Raw genomic sequence first — 24,448 nt, 5'->3', positions numbered from 1 at the left:
GTATTTGTTTATATGCAAATCCCTATATATTTATAAAAATCATATTTAGCAATGCATTTAACAAATACCTTAAATAATAAGAATAAACTTACACAAAACTGAAATGCACATGCTTGCTGGGGATTTATTTAATCAATCTCCCTGGACAGAGTGAAAGTCCCTGAAGGGCAGAGGTCAGCTCCCAGCCACTGGCCCCCCGCTGTCCCCCACCTCCTTACACAGTGCCAGCTACAGACCAAGAACTCAAAACTTTTTTTATCAAGTGGATAAATGAACAAATTCTCCTAAAAAATCCACGGTAGTGATTAATGGCAAATAACAGGGAACTTTTAATAAGAGTTTTTATAAGTTAACGTTTATCTTTTAACCATACATTCGCAACATAATAATTAACTGCAATTATGCACATAACTGCTGTGTTCATTATCTTTCTTTCGGCAAGACAGCTCCACAAACATTATACCTACCACATCTACATCCAGAATAAGAAAACTGGTGTTCATGAGATTATACAATAATGGCAAAAAAGCCGTTTTCTTAAAGAAAAGTTTCAGATTCTGCCCCTTTACCCTCCAAGTTGGTGTCTTTCTTAGCCTGGTCCAGGGTCTGTCCACTGGCATCAGTATTGCTTGGGGTGTTTAAACAATGCAGATTCTGGGCCTCACTGAACTGCTGCCTATGAGTTTCTAAGAGTGAGGATCAGGAAACCGCAGCATTTTTAACAAGCATCCCAGGTGACTCTTAGCGCACTAAAAAGTGAGGACCCTTGTCAAAGTCCTTATTAATTACATGCTCCTGCTGCAAGGTCCCGCTCTGATATTTAACTTTGCGATGTTGATCCAGAGGGCAAGGTGACTGCTCCACCCCTGGGACCTGAGCAGAAGGTTAGAGCAGATCTGCGATGATGTGCCACAGAGCCTGAGCCAGCCAGGAAGGCCAGGCTGGCAGAGACCTGTAGTTAGTGACGCTCCCCGGGGAGTGGTCTTCCTGCCTGCACCCTCCCAGCCTGGCGGCCCTCTCCTCTCCACAGCGCATGCACCCCACACTGGCTCCCCACTCAACTCCATGAACCCTCCTCTTCTCTTTTCTGTCTTCTTATTCCTCTTAATAACCAACAAAACAGGGAGAGGGGATCCTTAAACTCTAAGGAACAAAAAGGAGGAGGAATGGGAAATTGTTAGCCAACCAATGCTGAGAAAGACGTCCCATCACCTGTTTGCTTCTTTGCTCTCTGGCGCTGGCGGCCATCACTTAGGGTGACTGAAGCAACGGCGGGCTGCACAGGGCGGGTATGGCCTACAGTCGGCACTTCCGGCTCAAATCTTAATTCTGTAGCTGGAAGGTTATCCCTTCTCTCTGAGCCTCATTTCCTCATCAAAGAGGAATAACGGAACTATTAGTTTCAGGATTTGAGGATTAAAGATAATAAATATATGTAAAGCAAGCTGATTTGGCAGATCTGGCATAAGGCTGAGGCCCAGTAAGTGAAATTGGTGCTATTATAAAGGAAAGAAATTGCCTTTCCTCTAGAATGCCATGCTACCTGCCCAAAGGCAGGCTTCCACATGAAAGTCCCCATCCTGCCCTGCTTCTTCCCTCTCCTCACTCAAATCCATTGGTGCGGCCTTACGGGGGCACTCCCGGGAGGTGGGGGAGGTTCTCCTGTGGCGATGGCGTCTGCCCTGCCCCGGCTTCTCCTCTCTCTGCCCTTCTTCAGAGGGTTGCCCATTCCCCCTCGCTCACAGACTGCTGGTTTCTTGACAAGGAGAAACGGCTGGGGTTTGGCTGCCGCTTGGTGAATTTTAGAGCGCTCGAATACTGTGGTGCAGTGAGGAGGCCGGAGTCCTTCCTAGGAACCCCACACCTGCCCCAGGCCAGCCCAGGCCAGGCCTTTGCTCCTCTTCTTTGGCCGGCTTTCCCTCCCTCACGTCTAACCTAAGCTTCCTTCAGGTCAATTAAGAGTAGCCTATTTCAGTCTCCTGAGGGCTCCAAGTTCTGTGAGGCAGGATGGCAGAGGGTAAGAAGACGCTGGTTCAAATCCTGCCCAGTTACTCAAACTCACTGCACCTAACACTCCTCTGCGAAATAAGAGACGATCGCACCCCATAGAGTTGTTCTGAGCTTCCAGGACTTGTCGAGCACCTCGGCGTTCAATAAACACTGCTTTCTTCTCAATCTGGCTTCAAACCAGAGGTCCGCCCATAGCAGCAGTGGTGTGCTGGTTTGTGTTTAACAATGAGATCTCTGGGGTTGGAGGTGGGGCAAAATCTATTCCTGAGGTGTCATATTCCCACGATGGTCATTTTAAGCCACCCACGTGATGATGGTGACTGTGGAGTTGGGAAGGGATGTGTACCAACAGCTCTGTGACCTGGGAGAGCCAGCTACTAGGCCCATTGAGGGATTCTGTATTTTCCATAAATGGTGTAAGAGCATCTCCTGCCGTGTGCTCTTCTGTGCCAGGACTTTCCATCTGTGGCTCCACCCTTTGAATCCAGGCAGGCCCTGTTACCACTTTGACCAATAAGACGTGTCAGAGTGACACTGTGCCAGCTCCGGTGTGTCTTCATGGGCCTGGGGTTCCCACGTCCTGCCTTTTGAAGCCCTCCCTCATTCATATAAGACATGCGATGATCCCAAAATCATCGTGCAGTGCAGAGAAATGTTGAAGATGAGATGCCCTGTACTAAGAGGAAGAGGCCAAGGAGTATTGACTGAGCAAGGAAGGAATCTCGGAAGAGGACCTTCTAGCCCGGTTGAGGCTGGGAAGGTCAGAATGTCCACCTGAGCCCTTCCAGAATTCCTGATCCACAAAGTTGTACTACTGAGCTGCTGTGGTGGACCCTGTGAGCACTGTCCATGTTTCCTTTGGAGGAAGGACCTGTTGTCTCCACTGCTGAGGGTAGAGTCAGCACAACCCCCAGCCCTCAGCCCTTGGCCCCCCAGGGCTTGCCTCTGCTGCAGAGCTGCTGCCCAAGGTCACGACCTTTCCCAGGAAGTCCATAGCCAATGGCTGCTCAGTGTAGGAACAACAAACTTAAGTAAATAGTTAGATATGAAATATTTCAGATTTTGTGGGCTATACAGCTTCTATCACAACTACTCAACTCTGCCCAAGCAGGGTGAAAGCAGCCTTAGATGAATGGGTATGGCTATGTTCCAATAAAACCTTATTTACAAAAAGAGGCGGCAACCTGGATTTGGCCCACGGCCTACAGTTTACCCACTCCTGATATAAAGGCCGGGTCAACTCAGCTCAAACTGGGGCAACTCTCAAGGGTCGTTCTGGCTCCAGAACTCGCTGTTGGGCCAGCTGGCGTTGGAGCTGAGCTGCAAGGCAGTGTGACTTCTTCTTCTGCCCACGCTTGCTCCTTCCCCTCCTTTCCAAGTCTCGGGCAGTTCTTAAGAAACATCCTGCATGCTTTTCTCCATGTCAGAGTCCACTTCAAAGGGAACCCACCCTGCACCTCTCTAAACTTGGGAGTAGTCTGTTACATAGCAACAGATGACACCATCTTGAACTGGGTCTGTTTATGAGGCCCAGGCAACAGCAATCAGGTTTGCCTTTCTCTGGGTCTGGTCACCCTATGCCCTGTTCAGTCTGAGCAACTCAACAGAAGTGACAACCAAGAACAATCTTGAAGCCCCCAAGAGAAAGACTAGCCTGCAAAGTGGCAGTGGCTGATCAGACCGAGAGAAAGGAGGCACGGGTCATATCTAGTTGTCTCCATCTACTCTGTTTGCAGCTTCTGTTCCAGTCTCATGCTCTTTGTGAAGAGGTCCACACCGTCATCTGTCCAAGGAACCAAATCATTCAGCGAGACATCAGGAGGGTCACCTGCTGCCGGAAGGGCCCTACGTGCAGTGCATACCCATCCTCCTTCACACCAAAACAAGAAGGCAGATGTTTTAGCCACAAACTTCTACTTAGAGTATCTTTAGTCATTAAATCAAAGCAATTGAAAATAAGTGATTTCTGCCACAGTTTGGGAGCATAAGTACCAACTGATAATTTACAACTGCCCCCGCCCCCATTTAGCCCCCAAATCTCAGAAGGCAGAAAGTGCCTTGAAGATTTTTTCACATCAGCGCTTTCCCATACACGCTTAGAATCAGAACTCCAAGGCCTACGATGTTGTTGCCGAAAGAATAATTTTAACAAGAAGATCAGTCAAACCTTGGCACTTTCGCTCTTTGTTCCAAATTTCACATTTTGTTTAAGAGAAGGAAGATTGATGGAGAGAGAGATGAGCAATCTGTGCAGTAAATTTAGAAAAGCAAGTCTAACCTCTTTTCTTAGGTCTTTGAGTCAGAGTGTTTTAAATTATAGCATTATCATGGAAATTGTGTGAAATGAATGCTAATAAGCACTGGCTGTTTTCGCCAAGAGATCTGGAAAATATGAAGGTTCTCTCTCCTCCCATGCTTTTCACTCCCACCAATGCCTCCCCTAAAAGCTCGCCGTAACGGAATGTAATTAGGACACATTACAGCTTAAAAAACAAAATGGGCCTTCAGAGTGATGTAAGAGAAATTGTCGCAGGATTCCGGTTTCTAAATTAAAATACAGTCAGGGTCCCTGACTCTTGCTAGGAATTGTACAAGACATAACAGGACTTGATTCTGGACTAAGTCTGGTCATAACCTAAACGGCAAGAGATTCTTGGCTACGCACTCACTACACTTGAGGAGCTGTTTCAAGGCAAACACTGTGATTGTCCACTGTCGCGCTGGTTTTCCCCATTGGGTGTCACAGAGCCAGTACATGCGATTGGTGATCTGGGGGCCCATGGAACAATTCAGGAAGCAAGTATGCATGTCTGTCTGTGCCAATTTTCCCTTTTTATGAGGACACCAGTCAGACTGGATTAGGACCCACCCTAGTGGCCTCATTTTAAACTGATTACATCTGCTAAGACCTTATTTTCAAATAAGGTCATGTTCTGAGGCTGGGGGTTAGGACTTCAACATATCTTTTTTCGAGGGGGGAGAGAGGGGCAGAATTCAACCCATAATAGGTAGTAACTGCTCACAGGCTGCAAATAAAATGTTACAGGATGGCTAAGGCGATCTGGGTAGGAGACGAAGCAATGAACAGGGAGGGTATTTAGAATCCACTACTGTTTTCCTGTTAGTCTTGCTTTCAGGTTCTCCTATGAAGGAAGAGTTCATTCATGAACTGGTATTAAAAACTTTCAAATTCGGGTCAGAAAAATGTGGGTGAGAAATGCATATCTGCTCCAGTCCTGAAGTAATTTCCTCAACCCACTGAGATGATTTTTTTTTTAATCTAACTATCCTGTGATGTAAAGGTGTGAGGGGAAGAAAGTACCCACAACTTCTTGGCTCTGCCTCTAAATAAACCAAAACTTGAAATTCAGTGCCTCATTGTCCTTATTACGTGCGTTAACTGTCTATTTTCTTAATCTTGGGGTTTTTACGTTCTCACCTCTCACATTCTAATTTAAATTCCTTGGGTTACTGAGGACATTGTGGAATGTAAAAATGAAGCTGGGGAATCGGAAGAGAAAGATGGAAAGATGCCTAACACCCTTTTCACATTTGTGAAATAGGCGTGACTTTAAGGTCCAAAGTGGATTGTGGGTTTGCAAACACCATTCTTTGCTTATATATATACTCTGGTGTCCCCAAATCATACAAATACCACCAAAGGAGTTCATGATCTTCACACCTTCTTCGAGTCCAAAATGCAAGCCACCTCTGAAAATAAATTTTCTGTCAGTTTTCACCTCAACTTCAAAGGCATTCTGGGGATTCTCATGGAAGAGAATCCTTAGCATTCAAAATTCATGGCAGAAGTGATCTTTCATCTTACCCAGGAAGTTGTAGAAAAAAGCAGGAAGGCGCCTTCCGAAGGATTCTAGAATGGAATCCCCAAGAAAATATTGCCCAAAGGTTAAAAGATGTTGGGGACAGGCATTACGGGTTTCAAATCTAGGCTCTGTGACCTCAGATAAGTTACTTCCTGAGGCACAGTTTCTTTGTCTATAGAATGGGGATATTATATTGCTCAATATTACTATGGGGGTGGGGTATGAGTGGGGATAATATGGCTTAGGATATGAGTGTCTGGCACACAGTAAATATATCCATATTCCATGCAGCCAATCTGGCTTTAACTACTCTTAGCCAAAAGTGGAGTGAGAACAACTCTTGAAGGTACTCTCTGTGTTTATCTCATGTCCAGATGCTAGCTAATGGTGTGAGGTTCTCATGTGGCTGTCATGCTAACAATGGAATAAGGCCACACACGCTTATGGTCACACAGCAGGGTTTTTCTGAAACGGGTAGACATTCCTGGGGCCAAAAATCTGGGGAAGAGGTGGGTATTTAGACATGAAATAAGTAAGTTGGAAGGTGGGCCTTGGCTCCGTAGGAGAGAGAACACCTCTCTCTGAATCTTTCCTTGGGTCTGGACATAGAGGCATCTAGATATACTTAAGAGCAGCCAGGTGTGATGGGAGAAAGGGCACCTTGTCGGAGGAGGAGAGCTGGGGCTGAGCAGAAGGCAGTGCTGGCAACCCCCACCCAGCACCACCTATTCAATGTGACTCTAGTTCCCTCTTGTTAAATAAATATATATTTAACACGTTTTTGTCCAGTCTCAATTGTATAACAGAAAATTAAGGACAAAAGAGGTTTCTTGCTTGGGTGAGTGTTAAGGGAACACTGAGGCCTACATGGAGGTGACAGAGGTGATAAAAGAGTGTCCTCGAGGGGAGTTCAACCTCATAGGCCAAAACGACCAGCACATCCAGAGGCCCTTCCCCACCATGTGGCCCCCCATCAGCCAACCTAGAAGACCTGGGCTTACCCAGGGTGGTGGCACACATCCTTATGGAAGCTGTTCTATTTGGGGAGAAATGAACTTTAATTTGGTCTCTTACAAATATTACACAATACATTAAATACATTTTCTTTAAGGAAAATGAAAACATCCATATATAAAACTAAAGTCCCTTCTGACGAGGTCCCCTCCTTACCAATCCTGGCTCTCTTCCTCCCGATCTCCCCCAAAATACACACTATTATGAATATGGTGTATAGTCCTCCAGAACTTTCTATGCATGTCTTGTGAACTACACAGCACCAATTTGGCTACATTTTAAGAACAGAAATGGTGTCAGACTATATGCGCTATTCTGCAATTTGCTCTCACCCCAGCAACGCCCGCTGGGAGAGAGCTCCTGTGTCTTCCTTTTCACGCTGCCTGATGTTCCTCTGGATGTCTGTCTGCATCAGAGTTTATCTAACCATTTACATGTACCTGCCTCCTCTGGAGGTGTGAGAGTTTTTCTTGGCCCAAGGAAATATAGTCCCATTTGGAATTTTGGGGCGATAGGTTATGTTGGTTTTTACATATTTGAGGAACGTGCTGCATCACCGCGGCTTCTTGCTTGGTATTATTACTTTGGCCCAATTCAATGGGTGAAATAAATGAGTCATTGTTTTATCCTACATTTCCCTGCTTGGTAGTGAGACTAATTAATACTCTTTCATAGGCTTATGAGCCATTTGTATATGAGTGGGTTTAAACTGTCTGCTCATACCCTTTGCCCACTTTCCTATTGGACTTGTCATTATCTTTAATTTTAATCGATTGATAGGTGTTCCTTACATCCTCTCGATACCCAACCTTGATATCTTAAGTATTCCAAATGTTGTTTTGCAAACTGTCATCTGCCTTTTAACTTTGCTAAGGGTGATATTTTGTGAAACAGAACTTCTAAACTTGGATACAGTCAAACTCACCAATCTTTGTAGAAATCAAGATTTTCTAAACCAAATGTGAAGACAATAAAATAGCAGGTGGAAACTAGCAGCTCTGAGGTCCAGGGCAAGGTAGTTAATCTTTCTGCACTTACAGGTGTTAGTGATGGCTGCCTGTGAGCCCAGAGAGGCAAATGGAATTTTAAAGTTTTTTTTTTTTTACCAGCACTATTGTTCCTCCCCAAATTGCTACATGTCCCGGGATTAAGAGCCACCTGGGGGCAGCATTACATACTGTTGATCCCCTGAACCTCTGTCATAGAGCTAGTTGGTTACATGCATCTCCGCTCAGCTCCCCCTTTAGTAACATCACATCAGGACTGGAAATTGGCCATCGTGGGATTTGCATCATAGAAACAGACAAACATTACAAATCAGGGCTTTTCTCGCCCAGAGAGCCAGTTGTTACACATGGACCGCTGACCTGCCGTGTCCTGGGCACAGCCGCCTGCCTGCACAACCTTCAGCTGAGGGCTGCGGTTCGTACTCGTGGACAAGTCTAGCTGGAAAATTCCTTCTTGCGCATACCTGAAATCCAGGTCCAGTCATATAGGTCCTGAGTCTGTCTTCTAGAAGAGAGGTCAGCAAACTTTTTCCAGAAGATTTGTAGACCATATAGTTGCAGTCTCTGTTGCAACTATTTGACTCTGTTGCATAGTCTTGCTTTTTTCTTCAGTCATTTAAAAATGTAGAACTATTTCTTTTTTTGAGGGCTACGCACAATCAGGTGGCAGCCTTAGGCCCACTGGCTATAGTTTGTCAAGCCCTGTTCATTCATGAACAACATAGGTCACAGAATACAAGCCACTCTGTGACCTACACAATCACCCTCTGAAGATGGTTCTCGCATACCCCTGGGTCTTTTCTTCTCAAGCCTAAGATTCTTCCACGGTTGCTCTTAAAGTCAATTCCAAATACAGGTGAAGTGATTTAGAAATATTTCTAGAATCTGCTTCACTGGGCCTCTGTAGCCATGGTAGGCACTGACACTACAGGTCCGGTTAAGGCAGGAAAAGGTACAGAAACCTGGACTGTCTGTCAAGTGCTCTGGCTAACTTAGGAGTGTCACAGGATCTGGAAGGAGCAAAGCATTGGGGACCTATCCGAGTGCTAGCTATGTGATCCAGGGCCCCAGGCAGTCGCCTAGCTCGTGCCTCAGGGGGCAGAGATGAGCCGGCATAGTTGAGAACTGCCCACATTGTAGATTCATGACAACAACAAATGACCGTTGCCATTTCAGTCACTAAACTTTGGAGTGGTTTGTTTCGCAGCAATAGATCCCCAGAACGGGGCTCAGAAGCCTACCTCCTCAGGCTTTTGTGAGGATTAAATGACATGATATCTATAATGTGATGAGCTCAATGCTTGGCACATAAAAGGTACTCAGTGAATGGCAATTATTACTCAGAAAAAAATACAGCTGCTCGAGTTCCCTTCCAGAGATAGGGAAGGGTTTTACCTACTTATCTCAGTGGGTTTGGTCCTGAGGCCAAGTTTTCTAAAGAGGCCGATATTTTTCATGACTTCTTCTTTAAATGAGATGAAATAAAAAGCACTTAGTGCAGAGTATGGCATATAGTAGTTGCTCAGGAAACGTCAAAAATCTTTCTGCTTCAGTGCCCAGAAACTTTCACAAAATCTAACGCGTGTTGCACCTTCTCTCCCAACCCACCGCCCGGGCCACCATATAACCATTCCATCTGGGCAGCTCTGCCTGATCCTCACAATCTCCACAAACTATTTTATTTCAGTTCTTTTGCATCCAGGTGGACATGGGGCCTCCATGATTCAAGGAGGACAGAATGTTGCAACTGGCAATAAAACCTGAACTGGTATTAAATAAATAGAGAGTTAGTCTATATGCTTTTTGTGCATAAGGTATCAAATCTGTTAGCTCTGCCAGCTGTGGCAAAAAACAGAAAGATTCCAGTCTCGTAAAAAAAACACCCATATTTGGGAATAAGTTGAGATCCCTAAAAGGTCTCTTGCCTCAAAAATCTGGTCTTCTTTTGCTATGAAGGACTGAGTAATCTGTGAAACTAGATTAAAATGTGTCTTCTGTGGAAAAACAAAGGTTTTAAAGCAATTGCTTCCATTCAGAACGAAAGAGCAGAATCGTGACTTTCGGTATCCAAGATGGAAAGAGAGTGTTGGATTGGTAAACAGAAAATGCATCAAGATTTGTCAATACCAGCAAGCACAGCACGACACGGGACCAGACCACATTACTCAGCTGTTACGAAGGTGGCAGTAGTTGTGGACAAAGCAATATAAATGACTGTGCTCCAGTCTGTGTGGTCCCCTGATAAGATTATCAACTAGAAAATTTTTAAAAATTTAAAAAAAAATTAAAAAAAAAAAGAGAATCTCATTTTTTTTCAATTGAAGAAGCTTTATGTGGAATATAATGAGGCATTTATGAAACAAGCCAACAAGTCCCAATTTTGTTTCTTTCTTTTTCTTTCAGGGAACAGAATCTACTTGTCCTCTACCCATTGACTAGACCAAAAGGATTGCAACTCCTGAAAACATGCTGTATGTTTAGAGATATGGTTTGTTAGAGCCTGCTCTCTCTGCAGAAGAAAACCTTAATTGGCTGTTTTTTGGGGGTGATCAAGGCCTGCCGCTCAGGCAGGGGGGTGACATGTCGCGCCTACAGAATGTCTTATGTAGGTGGTCATCACACCTACAGTGAGCTAATGTGAGCCACAGCCCTCCCACCCCCAACTGAGCACCTGCTCGTTTTCTGATTCTCTATTTGCATTTTTGTTTCCATATTGGATAGAGAGAAAGGGGACATGGGAAAGAAAAATGGATAGAGGAAGTAACATAAAAATATTTCAAACTGATAAAATCGGTTTAAAGCTTCCAGAAACCTCCCAGAAACAAAAACAATGGAGGCCATCAGTTCCGGAAGGGAAATAGGAGAAAAGTACGACAGCAAGAACGAAAACCTCTGTAGGGCAGTGGCTCAATGTACTTCCCAAATAACTGCATGAGACCAAAGGATGCCCTTGGAGAGAGGTGAGAGTGTGCGAGAAAGGGCCATGTTGCAACCCAGCACGGACCTCTGGAGAACCTCGGGTTTCTGCGTGAGAGTGATGAGAAGCCCCGGATCTGGCGCCCTGCAGGCCTTGGTTCTAATGGGGGTGGTGAGGAAGAGGAAGGGGAGAGTAGAGTCAAACGTGTCCACCCCAGAAGAAATTATACTAATTCAGATGAAAAAAAGCAGACGCCGACGTGCCAGGAAGGGAACTCAGGGTCAGAGTGGGTCCTTAGCTACCAGTGCTAGGAATGCAGGGTGGATTTAAAATCTGCAGCAAGAGGCGGGCCCCCCATCAGTCAGCATCCTGAGGGCTGCAAACAGTCTCAGACTCCACATCTTAAGAGAGATGCGGAGTCTGGAGAATATTCAGCAAATGTCACACTGACTGTGAGGGTGCTACACACAGGACCAATGGTAAAGATTTTGCAAATCTTGGTGTTAATAGACCAAATAAATAAGTATTCCCAGCCAAAAAAAAAAAAAAAAAAAGTTTCAGGAGGCCCAGAAATGCAGGACCGATGGGCACAGGTAGCCCCCCAGGATTGGAAGAATCCTGGGCTGGGCTGATTCAGGCAGGAAGCCCACTAGAAAGGCCACATTTGGCCTTCCAGACATAGCGCCCCAGAGTTCAATGGCTGAGCCAGTCAACTGAGTTACCACAAACTGAGTTACCTGTACTCAGTCAACTGAGTACAGGTGTGCAGAGGTACAGGCGCTCCGACCTTCAGGTATCTGGATGGGGCCAAGAGGTGTCTGGTTGGACCTTGAAGGTGGTCAGCTCCAGCCACGAACAGCCTCATTCTTGTTCTGCATTGCTCTGAATAAATGATCATGTGCAACGTGCACTGGTATGATGTGACAAAAAAGATGAGAAGCACCTCTAGAGGCAACAGGCTGGGGGAGTGTCCGTGGATAAAGGGGTTGAGAGATAAACTGCAGTTCCACTTTACAATCAATCCATGCAGATTTCTTGAACAAAAGAAGGTCCTATGTAAACAGAAATAAGAAACCTAACAGCAAAACTGACCGACCACAGCACATTCTGAACCACTTTTTACTTTAATGGCTTCAGCCCAAGCTTTAGAGATCCACGGAAATAATTAGGCCAATCAAAAGTGGGGCAAACGGAAAAGCCAGGGCAGCCAGACATCACTTCAGCCTGGGTCATTATAACTGGTGCTAGAACAAAGGCCGTGGGAAGTAAACCAGGCTGGAACAGCCAAAGATGCAGGTTTATTTCAAAATAAATCTGTCTCGTCTAGTTGAAAACAAGAGAAGGTTATTATCTAGGAAAGCACAGGGACCTACCCCTTCTGCCCCTGACCGGGTTTATTCTCTCTGACAGTCCAGCCCAAAAAGCTCAGATGAAGGCTGTTGGTTGTTGTTAAGGACCTGGAAATCCCAGATGAAAGACCCCTGGGCCATCAGGTCCAGCCAACCTGAAGGACAGTTTTGCCCATTCTTTAGCAACCCGTGCGATGTGGAAAGCTGTGATTTAAGAGGCATAGAGCAGAGTGGTCCTTCCCGTGAGTTCGGTATGGATTGAGAAGGAAGAGGGTTAGAGGAGGAAGAGATAGAAAAGGTGAGAGAGTTGACATTCACTCAGCAGGTGGTGAGGCTCTCAGATCACTTTAGTTTCCCGTTTTGGCCACTGGCAGAAGACACGGAATAGGGCAGAGAAGGGACATGGAGGTGAGTATCTCCTACAGACCACCTCGGTGAACGGAAAGGGAGAGGGAAGAAACCCTAAAACCTTGCCGTGATGGAAGAGAAGGCTAAGAGCAAAGAGCCACCCCCACCAGAGTCCTCTAAGAAAGATGGAGAAGAGTCTGCATCTTTTTTTCAACAACACAGTCAGCTTGGGGCCATGCCAGGGTTTGAGCAGGGTTGGCTCTATGCAGAAGGCTATAATGGATGAAAGTGACTTGATTGTCTGAAGAGCTCATCTTCTTTCTTTCCTTTCTCCTTTTGCATAAATATTTACTGAGTACCTGCCATGTGATGAGATAATTATACTAGATGCCAATGACAATCGGCAGCTTTAATTTTAGCCTCCTACCCCTGATTGTCATTGGCGTTTAGCATCATAATGTCAGGCATGTATTGTAGGTTCTCAACTCCTGTCCCTCGGAATCCCATCAGCTCTCTTTCTATCTTACTCTTTCCCTCATTCTATGCACCCAACTTAAACTTATGGTCCAATGTCTCAACCCTTTCAGGCCCAAAGTAGAAATTAGCTAAGGTGGCAACCTGCTCTGTTGTCAGGATAGAGGGCTACTTTCAGCAGGTCATGAAGCAGAACTTTTGGTTTCGTTTCCTATTTACATCCCCACCGTCCTGACTCCAGAAAGGCCCATCACTGCTCGTCAAGATCTCCCACAGTCCCCTTGACTGAATTCAACTTGAACCACTCTTTTGGGGCACTGACTGTGTGTGTGCTGGTAGTACTCATGCCCTCTTCTGGATGTTTGAGATAGAAAGAGAAATGAGTAAAATGATGGCACATCCCCTGGAAAGCTCATAGTCCATTACGGGAGAAAGATACACATTTAAAATGTAGTATGATAAGTGCTATACGAAACACACTTCTAAAAGGTGATGAAAACACACATAAGAAAGCAGTTAAGTCTGTGTGAGCTGGGCTTTGACAGATGAGTAGGAATTCTCTAGGTAGACACGGCCTGTCAGACAGGGTGTGGGTGCCTAAGAACATAGCACAATCTGGTAAAGGAGAGAGATTCTCTGTGGGTTGAACATCAGGGGCAGAGATGAAAGAGGTGAAGGGGAAGTGGTTGGATGTAAGGAAGGGGCTGGACATAAATTCCAAGATCCTACACAATTCTACGGATCGTGGGCCTCATTCCGTGGGCAAGAGGGAGTCATCAGAGATGTTTTCTAAAGCTTTACTAAGTAAGATATAACTCACATACCATATAATTGACTCTTTTTAAAGTTCAGAATTCAACAGCTTTTAGTATATTCACAGAGTTGTGCAACTATCACCACAATCTAAATTGGGAACATTTTCATTAGCCCCCAAGGAAGCCTCATGCCCACTGATAGTCACTCCCTATTCCCCACCACCACTATCCTGCCTGCCCTACGTGACTACTAATCTTTCTGCCTACAGATTCTGGACGTTTTATATAAATCGAATTGTATGATATGTGGTCTTTTGAGACTGGCTTCTTTCACTTAGCATGTTTTCAGAAACACAGGCACTCTTACATTATTCCCGTTAATCCTTGGGTACAATTGTAGGAGGGTGATATTGTCCCCAGCCTCCAGATTTGGAAAACTATTCTACCCAGATATAAGGGTGAGAGATTTTAATTCTCAGACAGTAGCTTCTTGGGGAGGAAATATTTTTGTTTGAATCCTAAAATTCTGCTAAGCCCACATGGGACTTAGCCTACAAGTCCCGTTGTCCATCTTTTTTTAAGCTGTGAACTTTTCCAGGGGACAGAAGAGACGAGATAAATAAAAAAGACCACCTTGGAGTAGGGAGGACATTCCCAGCCTGACCTGCTCACTCCCCTCCTCATCTAAGGTGGCCAGTCATCTTGACCTTTAACCTCCTAGGTGGTGCTTTTCATGCTGCAGTGGTTCTTGAGCCACATTTGTCCTCAGTTTCCAACTCAGCAGTTCCTGAAAGCCAGCCTGGGCTTTGAGGACCTTTCCGTTTCTCTCTCCGGCACTATTCCTCTGGCAGCCATGTTGTTCTTCACTCCTTAGCCTTTCCACGACACTGGGAGGGGGCAAAAACGTCCTAGTGTCCCTGTGGGAATGAAGTCTGGGAGGCAGAATGGCTTTGTGAGGGCTCTAGTTACAGCTGCACGTGCATATTTGCCTCCTCAGTATGTTTCTTTGGGGGCGAATAGGCACCTTCCTGCAGTTGTACCAAAGGATTAAACAAGACAATGTAAGAGAGAGGCCCCACTCTGCCGACCTGAAGAATGAAATGAAGTGCAGCTCCCCTTTCTTGACCAAGGAAAGCCTCTCTTGTCCTTTATCTGCATCCTCTCTCTCAAGGCAGTTTGTGAAGATCCACACCAAACTAAAGGGCCTTAAAAGAAGTGAACGTTTTACCCTATGCTTCTGAAACAATCAATTCTACTTGATTTTCTATCAATATATCAGGAGAAAAAGGTACGGATACTCTGTCATCTAAGGAATACCAGATCCTTTAGCCCATCCATCCATCACTTATATCTAATTTCATCAATAGAGCAGCATTCGCATCGCATGGTAGCCATGCCTAGTAACTGTGTTCGCTTCTAGACTAGAAATGAAACTCATATTTCAGAATGGGACAAACAAATACTTACTACTGTCCTACTAGAGCTTGAGGTTCCTCATCTGTATTACAGTAACTTTGGCCATACTGAAAACAACTTATACACATACAAAAAAAAGTGGTTAAATCTAAGAAGGTGAGGTAATATTCAGTTATTTGGAAATACAAATGAGAAAAAAAGCAATATGAGGTTGTTTTTGGAAGTATTCCATCCATTTGCTTTTTAAACAATATTTTGCAATGACATGAGGCAGAAGGGAGGCTCCGAGGGGCTCAAAGATAGTTGGAAGACATGTTCCTGACCTTTCCTAAACACTGGCCTAGTAAAAAAATCCCACCCATGACCTTGGTCTGATCTCTCTTCTGTAACACCAGCTGGAAGTGAAATCTTCCCAGCTTCCTGTCTCCAAAGCTGACCCCAACGACCATTCCAGAATTCTGGGTGCAGCAGTGCCTAGATGTGGGTGCCATATGACCAGCATGGAGGAAAGCCAGGTAGGAGGTTTGGGTTGAGCCTGGGTCACCAAACTCGCAGCCCTTGGCCTGGGAGAGAGCTGAGCTCTGGGCGTGGAAAGGTAGCCGAGTGAGGCAGGGAGCCTGTGACCCGGACAGCTTCTGCCACGCAGAGAAGAAACTGGGGCCAGCAAAGAGAGAACAGGGGAAACCAGAATGTCTGATGGGTCAACTGAAGCCACAGTTCCACAGAGTTCTCTTCTGTGACATCTGCTCTAAGCGCTGGTTAGGAGAGTGGTTGACCTAGACAGGAAGAATAAGATTTGTGACATGACTGTGAGTTTCCAAGAGGAAGTGTGAACAGTTCTCAGGGATTTCAACTACCCCTGAGAATCATAAGGTCGAGTCTGTGGTTCCTGGGGAGGGGTCTAAGAATAGCCAGGACTAGAGCTATGAAAGTCCCTAAGGCTGGCTGGTGGGGAGTAATGTTACCCCAATTTACCATACTTTAATGATTATAGGTCTTTCTTGGAGATAAGCAAGATTCCAAATACCTTCTATCTGTAATTCAGGTATACAGCACAGAGAACATCAAGCCAGATATTAAAATTACAAAATATATGATAAAAACTACAGATCTATGAGCTCAGATAGCACATGTAGTTTGTTTTTATGATTTCCATTGTCCCAATTTTTCTAAAATCATCCGGAAATCAAATAATCCACTTTAAGGGAGTAAAAATACTCATTTAATAAACATTATGCAAACACTTTTTAACTGAACTAGTAAGAAGTTAAGAGTGTTGGGGAAGACGCATGTACAGGGTTTTATTTCTCAAGAGAACGCCTGGATGGAAAATCACCTATTTTACGTGATTTAATTCTGTTGTGAAAGGTTGAGATCGTTGCCAAAGGCACTTCAGATCTCTGTTCTTGCCTAATCGTAGCCATCTGCGGAGCCCGATGCCAAAAGTGTAACCCAGAACAGTTCTCGAAATTACCTTTGTGAATAAAAACAAAAGTTCAAAAAGTCAAAAGAGCTGGCTTGAGCTCAGAGAAGAGAGAACAAATGTAGCAGCAAAAAAAAAAAAAACCAACAAAAAACGAAACCATCAAACCAAAAAAAAACCATTTAAGAAATCTGAGTGTGCTTTTGAGCCTTGCAAGGACCAGGAGAAGAGCAGAGAAGGTGTGTGGGGTGGGGGTGGGGGAGGTTGCTGAAAGGCCTCTCACATCAGATGCACATTTACCAGCATAATTTAGGTCCCTATGACTGCATTCAGCTTAATTAGGACAATTCTGTCACTTTTAAGGTAGCTTGAAACCATCCTTTCAATCATTGCATTTGCTTCTGGAAAGGCTCTTGTAATTCTGGATTTGCTGACAGTGCGGCATGAATTCATCCACATACATACACTGTGCTGACAGACAATGAAGAAATTCATATTCATATTCTTATGAGTTTGCATCTCAGTTTGGTTATGAAAAAGCGAGTGAGCCAACTTAATGATCCTGCATAAAGTGGTCTACTATTGCATAAATGTTTGAATACAGCTTGGTAGCTGTTTGCCAGGAACAAACTGAATCCCAGAAATTATTAACTTAGCCAAAGTCGAAAAGAGAGCTAAAGAGAGGCATTGTTGTTCCATAGGTATAGAATTTCGGTTTTGCAAGATGAAAAAGTTCTGAAGGTCCATTGCACAACGAGGTGTATATAACTAACACTACTGTATTGTACACTTAAAAATGGTCGATGGTCAATTTTATGTTGTGTTTTTTTTTTAACACAATACAAAAATAAAATTTACCTTTTTAAATTAAATAAAAAATAGAATGCATTATTCATTTTGTGCCCTGCACTTGGGCACAGCCGTAGCATATTTCACTAAGTAAATGAGAGAGAAAGAGAGAAAGGGGGGTGGGGGGGGGAGAGAACACATGCATGCTCGATAAAAAGTTTCCATTAAAGATCGATTTTAAATTTCAAGAACTAATAAAGGTAAAAATTTAGAATTGGAGAACCAGAACTGGCTTGATTTCTTTGGAACAATCCACTACATAGCAATTCTAGGATTTTTATGTTAAATCTTAACAGGGTAACTGCTTTCAGATAGGTGATTCACAGCTACTAAGGTGACTATTCTGAAGCGGGCCAGGATGGGGTGATGTCCACTCCTGCCTTAAGTCAGACTCAGAATCACCTGCCCCTCTCTACTCTTCCTCTGCCCAGGCCTTTGGCAGGGAGTAAGATTCACATGTCACATCATTTCTCAGTTGCCCGCTGGATTAGGTGTTTTATTTTGGTTTTAACTAGCTTAGAGAATAGTAGATTAACCTGTGATCCCAGTTTAAGAATTATAGTTTTTAATTCAACTAGTGCTTCTGTATTAGTTTGCTAGAGCTGCTGTAACACAGTACCACATCAGGTAGCTAGAATCAACGGAAATTTATTGATTCATAGTGCTAGAGGCCAGAAGCCCAAAATCAAGGTGTTGGTGGTCTTGGTTCCTCCTGAGGGCTCTGAGGGAGACTCTGTTCCAAGCCTCTCTCCTAGTAGTTCAGAGATGCATCACTCCGAGCCTCCAGCTTTGCATGGTACTCTCCATGTGTCTCTGTCTTCACATGGCTTTCTTATAAGGAATCCTGTCAGGTGGGATTTGGGGCCCATCTTACTCCAGTATGACCTCATTTTAACTAATCACATGTGCAATGACCCAATTTCCAAATAAGGTCACATTTTGAGGTAAAAGGGGTTAGGGTTAGGATTTCAACCTAGCTTTTCAAGGGGACACAATTCAACCTATAACAGCTTCTCAAAAGGTGAACCCCAGACCAGAAGCATCACCTGGGCATTTATTTAAAATGCAAATCTTTAGGCTCCACCCTAGACCCACTGAATCAGAAACTCTAGAAGTGCAGGCAATTAATGTAGATTTTAACAAGCCTTCCAAGTAATTCTGATGCATGCTAAAGTTTGAGAACCACTTTTTAAACTATATTGTACATTTAAAAAATCATTTTGGAATGCTACGTGTGTATCTTGCCTTTCCAACAGAATCATGAGCCATTTGGGGCTGTTTCTGACTGTATTTATCCCACGTTGCTTCTCCCACTGTAGTGAGCAACTAATACTTATTGCTTACTAAAGCAGGCTAGAATCTGGAAGTCTGTACAGGTCATATGTGGCCTTCAGACAGATTTTATTTTGTGTGTTCATGAATACTATGAACTAACTGTCAACATTAAAAACTTAACTTACAGACTTTTCTTGAAAAAACTGCAGGATCTAGTAACACTGGATCCAAAATTCTACATGGCAATAGTCAACTGACTGGTGGCTGACTCTTTGAGGTGGAGCATAAGGGTTCCAGTTAGCCACAGTCCTCACCATTCTCTAATGACTCCCTGACCTGAGGCTTCATTCGTGCACACCAGCCTCTCTCATTTACATCACCTGTCTGGTCTCTAAATGCATCTGGGTCTGAACCATAGCTGGACAGATAGAAAAATGCATCACCATCCACAGCCTGAAATACTCAGCTGTTTCTGAGCACCAAGCTTAGGAACAGAATTCTGGAAGCCAGTGTCTCTGATTAGCACTGGCTTTGAGTTCTGAGAGTCTAGCTTCACTTTTCATCAGGTAACAGGGCAAGTTATGAAATGACTCAGGCACTGAAGATCAAAGCTTTGTAGTGCCTTGCCTGTGCGACAACGCGTGGGCGAGCTGTAACACAGTACAGAGAGATTTTGTATAGGCAGACTTTGTTAGGGCACAATGGGATGTGGAGGATATGAGATCGTGATTTTGAGACATCACATATGCCTCCTTCATGTATATGCTGTGCTGAGCTGTGACAGCAGATCAGCTGTGAAAAGATTATTTCCCAGTGAAACAAGTGGGGGAAAAGTCATTCTTTAAAGTTACTTTCACAACTTTTAAAGGGCAGATCCTGGACGAGGCTTTGACAATTATGCTTTTAACGCCTACACCAAATAGTTTTTGTACAAAGGACAGAAAAGATACCATTTCTGTACCTCACCAGGACACTGGGAGTAGTTCATGGAAAAGTGAGAGGAGTGGTGGTTTGGGGTCTCTTTATCTCAGCAGTAAGGAGGGGCCTGGAGTTTAGAGGAGAAAATTCACACACACCAGTGGAGACGGGAACAAGGTTTCAACGAGGGAACAGTCTTCATCAGTGTGTTCACGCTTGCCATGTGGTTCATCCCAAAGCGATAAATCAGAAAATACATCTACTCAAAGATTACTGTGCCAGAAGGTACAAAGGCCACTATTATGCCATAGGGCTATTTTCTGACAAAATCTTAAATTTCATTTTCTCCTGAACAATCACTGTACCTTAGCATTCCTAAAAAAGAGAAAAGTAGAGGGACTATGTTACTGATGACTAGATTTTAGAACTGTAGACAAAAAAGGGGTTTTTGGAATGTAACTTTACAGGGTGATCTGATGATAAATTCCTAACTCGGCAGGCCATGGGGGATAGTCACGCCTCAGGCCTATAACTTGTTTAGCAAAAGGTTTATCTTTGCCTTAAGCAAGCCACGTCCATTGCTTTTATGCTCCTAGGTTAACACACCTTTGAAACAAGCCATAACCGCCCCCAAGCACATAATCTTGTTAACTATTCTGTAATCCAATCCCTAATTTACTGTCTGTCACTTTCATGCAATCTTCTTTACCTCCTTTCTAAGATTCAAATGCATAAAAGGAACTGCAAAACTGTTACGCTCTGGAGCACTGGAGATCTTGCTTCCTGGCAACTGTTATCAGTTTTGGCTCAAATAAACTTATAAAATTTTTCTTCAAGTTTGGACGTTTCTTACGTTGACAGAATGACAATAACTTTCTCAAAAGCAAAGATGACTGTTTTTCCCAGGCAGATCTAATATTTTGAATAGTCTGTTAAAAATCAAAACACCTCTTCATGGCAAAGTAAATATATATACAGAATGGGACAGGCTTGTGATGTGAAAACAAAGGTGCACTCTCCCTCCTCAGTACTTAGTACCAGCGTATCAGAGTTCTCTAGAGAAACAGAACCTATATGATGAACATAAACATATATCTAGAGAAAAAGAGATTTAAAATAAGGAATTGGCTCATGTGATCATGGAGGCTGACAATCTCAAGATCTGCAGAGTGAGTCAGCTGGACCCAGCTGCAGACCCAGAAGAACTGATGTTTCAGATCCAATCTGAAGGCAGGAAAAAGCCAATATCCCAGCTCGAAGGCAATCAGGTAGGAGGAATTCCCTTTAACTCAGGGTAAGGTCAAACTTTTTGTTCTATTTGGGCCTTCGACTGATTGGATGAGGCCCACCCAAAGTGTTGCCTGCTTTATTTGAGATACTGATTCAAACGTTAACCTCATCGAGAAACTCCCTCATAGACACAACTCAGAATAATGTTGGATCAAATGTCCGAGCACTCTGTGGCCGTCAATTGACACATAAAGTAAAGTAACCATCACAACCTGCATATGTCTAATGGGTTAAAAATCAAGGGCGATCAGTTCACAGGGAAACCTGGGATCTGTGAAGAGCAAATACACAGGGAAGAGAAACTCCTGCCTGACTCCCTGAGGAAGCGCCATTCCCCAAGGCTCCGCTCGCTCCTTCCATCTAAATGCCACTTGTGGCGAGGTCACTCGATCTTTATTCAAAGTTGCCATGCAATGAATTGTATAAAGTTGTGTGCCACTCTGTACCTGCCAGGGTGGCTACCACGAAAAACAAATACTGATAATACCGAGTGCTGGTCGAGAAACTGAAACTCCCATTCTTTGCTGGAGGGACTGAAACATGGTGCAGCCACTTTAGAAAACAATTCAAAGTGTTGTCTTATAAAGTTAAACACATACTTACCACCCAACCCAGCAATCTCGCTCATAAGTATTTACCCCAAGGGCATGAAAATTTAGGTTCACACACAATGCGAATGTTTATAGCAGCTTTATTAATGATCACTAAGCACTAGAAACAACCCAAATGTCCTTCAATGGGTGAACAGAAAAACAAACATCATGCAGTGGAATACTACTCAGCAATAAAAAGGAGCAAAGGTCTCATGCACAAATCTTAAAAGCACTATGCTTACTGAAAGGAGCCAGTCTCCAAAGATCGTATACTGTATAAATCAACTTATAAGACATTTTAGAAAAGACAAATGAATGGAGAATAGCTCAGAGGTCGCCCGGTGGGGAGGGTAGATGTGACTCTAAAAGAATTTGTACAAGAGAGTTAGGGGGTAATGGGACTGCTCTGAATCCTGATTTGGGAGGTGGTTACATGAATGTACACATGTGTTAACTTTTATAGACTTGTACAACTCTCCTCTAACATCAAGTGTACTGTATAATTTGAAATTTTTAAAAATCAAATGAGAAAAAAAAATAATCGTCTGTCACCCAGTTCACACATACGATAAATACACCTAATAGAAAATATCTCTGGGATGGGGTCGGTCAATAGAAGCCGAATTCAGAACATATACCCGCAGGTGGGAACGAGAAGGGCAGTAACTCACAGGCATCATGTGTAGTTTGGTATGTGAAGCGAGTAAGTGACATTCTTTTTTTTTTTTTTTTTTTATGCCTACAGCACCTGGTCTTCCTAGGTGGTCTCCCATCCAAGTACTAACCAGGCCTGACCCTGCTTAACTTCCGAGATCAGACGAGATCAGGCGTGTTCAGGGTGGCATGACTGTAGACGGTAAGTGACATTCTTGAGTTACTGGGCACAATCTGGTAATTCTGTGAAAGGGCAAGATAGTTGTGATTTGTAATGTTTCATTTCCATGAATTTTGTCTTCATGGTCTCTTACAACAGCCTTAAGGGAGAAAATTTAGACTTAGAAATGGTAAAGGATTTGCCCCATTTTGATCTCGGTTCTGTCTGGTTCCTGAGCGGCCACTAAAGCCACAGTGAGGTGAGCATTACATCGTGATTCTTCTCTTTTTTCTGCTGTACCCTGAGACTACTCCTTAATCCTCTGTGCTCTTAAAGTCCTGCTCTTCCTTTAAAGCAGTGATGGAAGGGGCGGGGGGTTGCCTCCAAGGGACATGTGGCAATATCTGGAGACATTTTTGGTTGTCATCAGCATTTGGTGGGTAGAAACTACAGATGATGCTAAACATCCTACAATGTACAGGACAGCCCCCTGCACAAAGCATTTTTAGCTCCAAATGTCGCTAGTGCAGAGATTGAGAACTTCCTGGTTTAAAGGAAGAAAGGAAACATGTATTAAACATATCCATGAGCCAGACACTGTGCTAGGTATTAAGTTCTTATCTCAGTTATCTCCTCAAGACCCTTATGAGTAGGTATTATTAACCCCAATTTATAACTTAGAAGGTTATTGCTCAGACCCACAAAGCAATGTGCCCAAATCCCAGTGATGAGACAAGAAGCTGTGGGTGCCTCAGGCCAGGGTACCCGCAATGTGGTGCCCCTGGGGTGGGCTGGACCCTCCTTAAATCTCTCTTTAATTCTATCTCCTCTGGTTTCAAAAACCACCTCTAAGAGATCTACAAACAAGGGTAGCCGTTGGGCTGGAAGAAGGGAAAATCTGAATTCTAGAGGCTCCCAGGAAATGGGTGGGGCCTGGTATCACTAAGACCTACCCAGGATTGGTTTGTCCCTCGTTTCCTTTTGCAGCACCCATCCCTCCACCCTCAGGGCACTAATGTTTCTTCTCCCTCCAAACAGCCCAGAGACATTCCCAGCCAATCGCTCTAGGACAGCTTCCTCTCCCCTTCCACCAGCCTGTGTTGCTGGACCTATCAAAGGAGTGGGGGCACTCAGGCAGCTGCCGGGAACAGGGAGACAGTCACAGAATAACATGCTACACTCAGTTCCCCACAGTAACTTCCGACAGGCAGGGCGTGCCTCAGAAAATAAGCAAACTGGTTTAAAAACAAGTTTCATAATCACCTCTGAGTGATTGTGGTTCAATTTTACCTTTTCATATAATGAGTATTTACAGTTCCAACAGTTGAAAATGGGGTGTGTGAGTAAGATAGAAGGAGGAGAGACGAGAGGAGAAGAGAGAGAGAGAGAATGGAGGAAGAGAAGTAGACAAACAGAGGGAAGGCGCAGGAACAGCATAAGAAAAAGACATATGCTTAGAATTAACATAACTCAGAAAACAGCTGACCTCGCAACAAATAAAGAAGAACCCTGAGATTAGGGAACTCTCTCTTGCAAAATAAGCAAGACCACATGAATGGAAGCTGCTCTTCAAAATTACTCTAGATAATTGCAGCTAGGCCTCAGGGCGGGCAGCACACCATTGTTCTTGAACTTGGCAAAGCAGAGTCAATTCCTGACCAGGCTCCAGGGTTGACCACTGCACTAACCCACCCTCATCCCTGCTCCCTGCCTCCCCTCCCAGCCCAGCCACAGCCACGCAGACGGTACTCACAGTTCTAAAATCAGGATGACATCCGTCTTGTTCTCATAAACCTCATGCAAGGTGATGACGTTGGGGTGCTGGATCTCCTTCAGGATGCTGACCTCCCGCTCGATATCCTCACGGCTCACACCCCGCCTGCTGGATTTTGTCCTCCTTTTTTTAATGAATTTGGCGGCATACTGTAGACCGGTGCTTTTCTCACGGCATTTCTTCACGACTGCAAACTGCCCGCTGAAGAGAGAAGATGGAAGAGAGTCACAGGACATTTCTACATTCCTTTGGTTCACTAAAAAACAGGATTTGAGCAGGGATGTGGCACAGGGGAGACAATGACATTGTGAGTCGGAAAATCCAAATTGTAGAAAATTAATAAATTAAGTAAGGATATTTCTTATTACATTTTAGTTCCATTAAGCCTGTTTTTTTTT

At 44.1% G+C, this 24,448-nt stretch overlaps 1 protein-coding gene and 1 non-coding gene across 2 annotated transcripts in view; both read right to left on the bottom strand.

The window, feature by feature from the left end:
* The window catches only part of DAPK1 (death associated protein kinase 1), a gene marked incomplete at its 3' end in the record, with an annotated part of 153,981 nt that overhangs the window by 36,254 nt on the left and 93,279 nt on the right, over positions 1-24,448 (bottom strand). Inside the window, exon 3 of the mRNA XM_011384129.1 lies at positions 24,030-24,251. Coding sequence (XP_011382431.1) covers positions 24,030-24,251 — 222 coding nt within the window. The remainder of the gene's footprint in view (positions 1-24,029; positions 24,252-24,448) is intronic.
* LOC111733407 lies at positions 22,199-22,317 on the bottom strand. The gene has a single exon (XR_002777975.1). It is a non-coding gene; the product is annotated as a 5S ribosomal RNA (ribosomal RNA).

This window comes from Pteropus vampyrus, unplaced genomic scaffold (assembly GCF_000151845.1).
Source record: "Pteropus vampyrus isolate Shadow unplaced genomic scaffold, Pvam_2.0 Scaffold562, whole genome shotgun sequence".
Lineage (NCBI taxonomy): Eukaryota > Metazoa > Chordata > Mammalia > Chiroptera > Pteropodidae > Pteropus > Pteropus vampyrus.
This window is presented reverse-complemented; position numbering and strand designations above follow the sequence as displayed.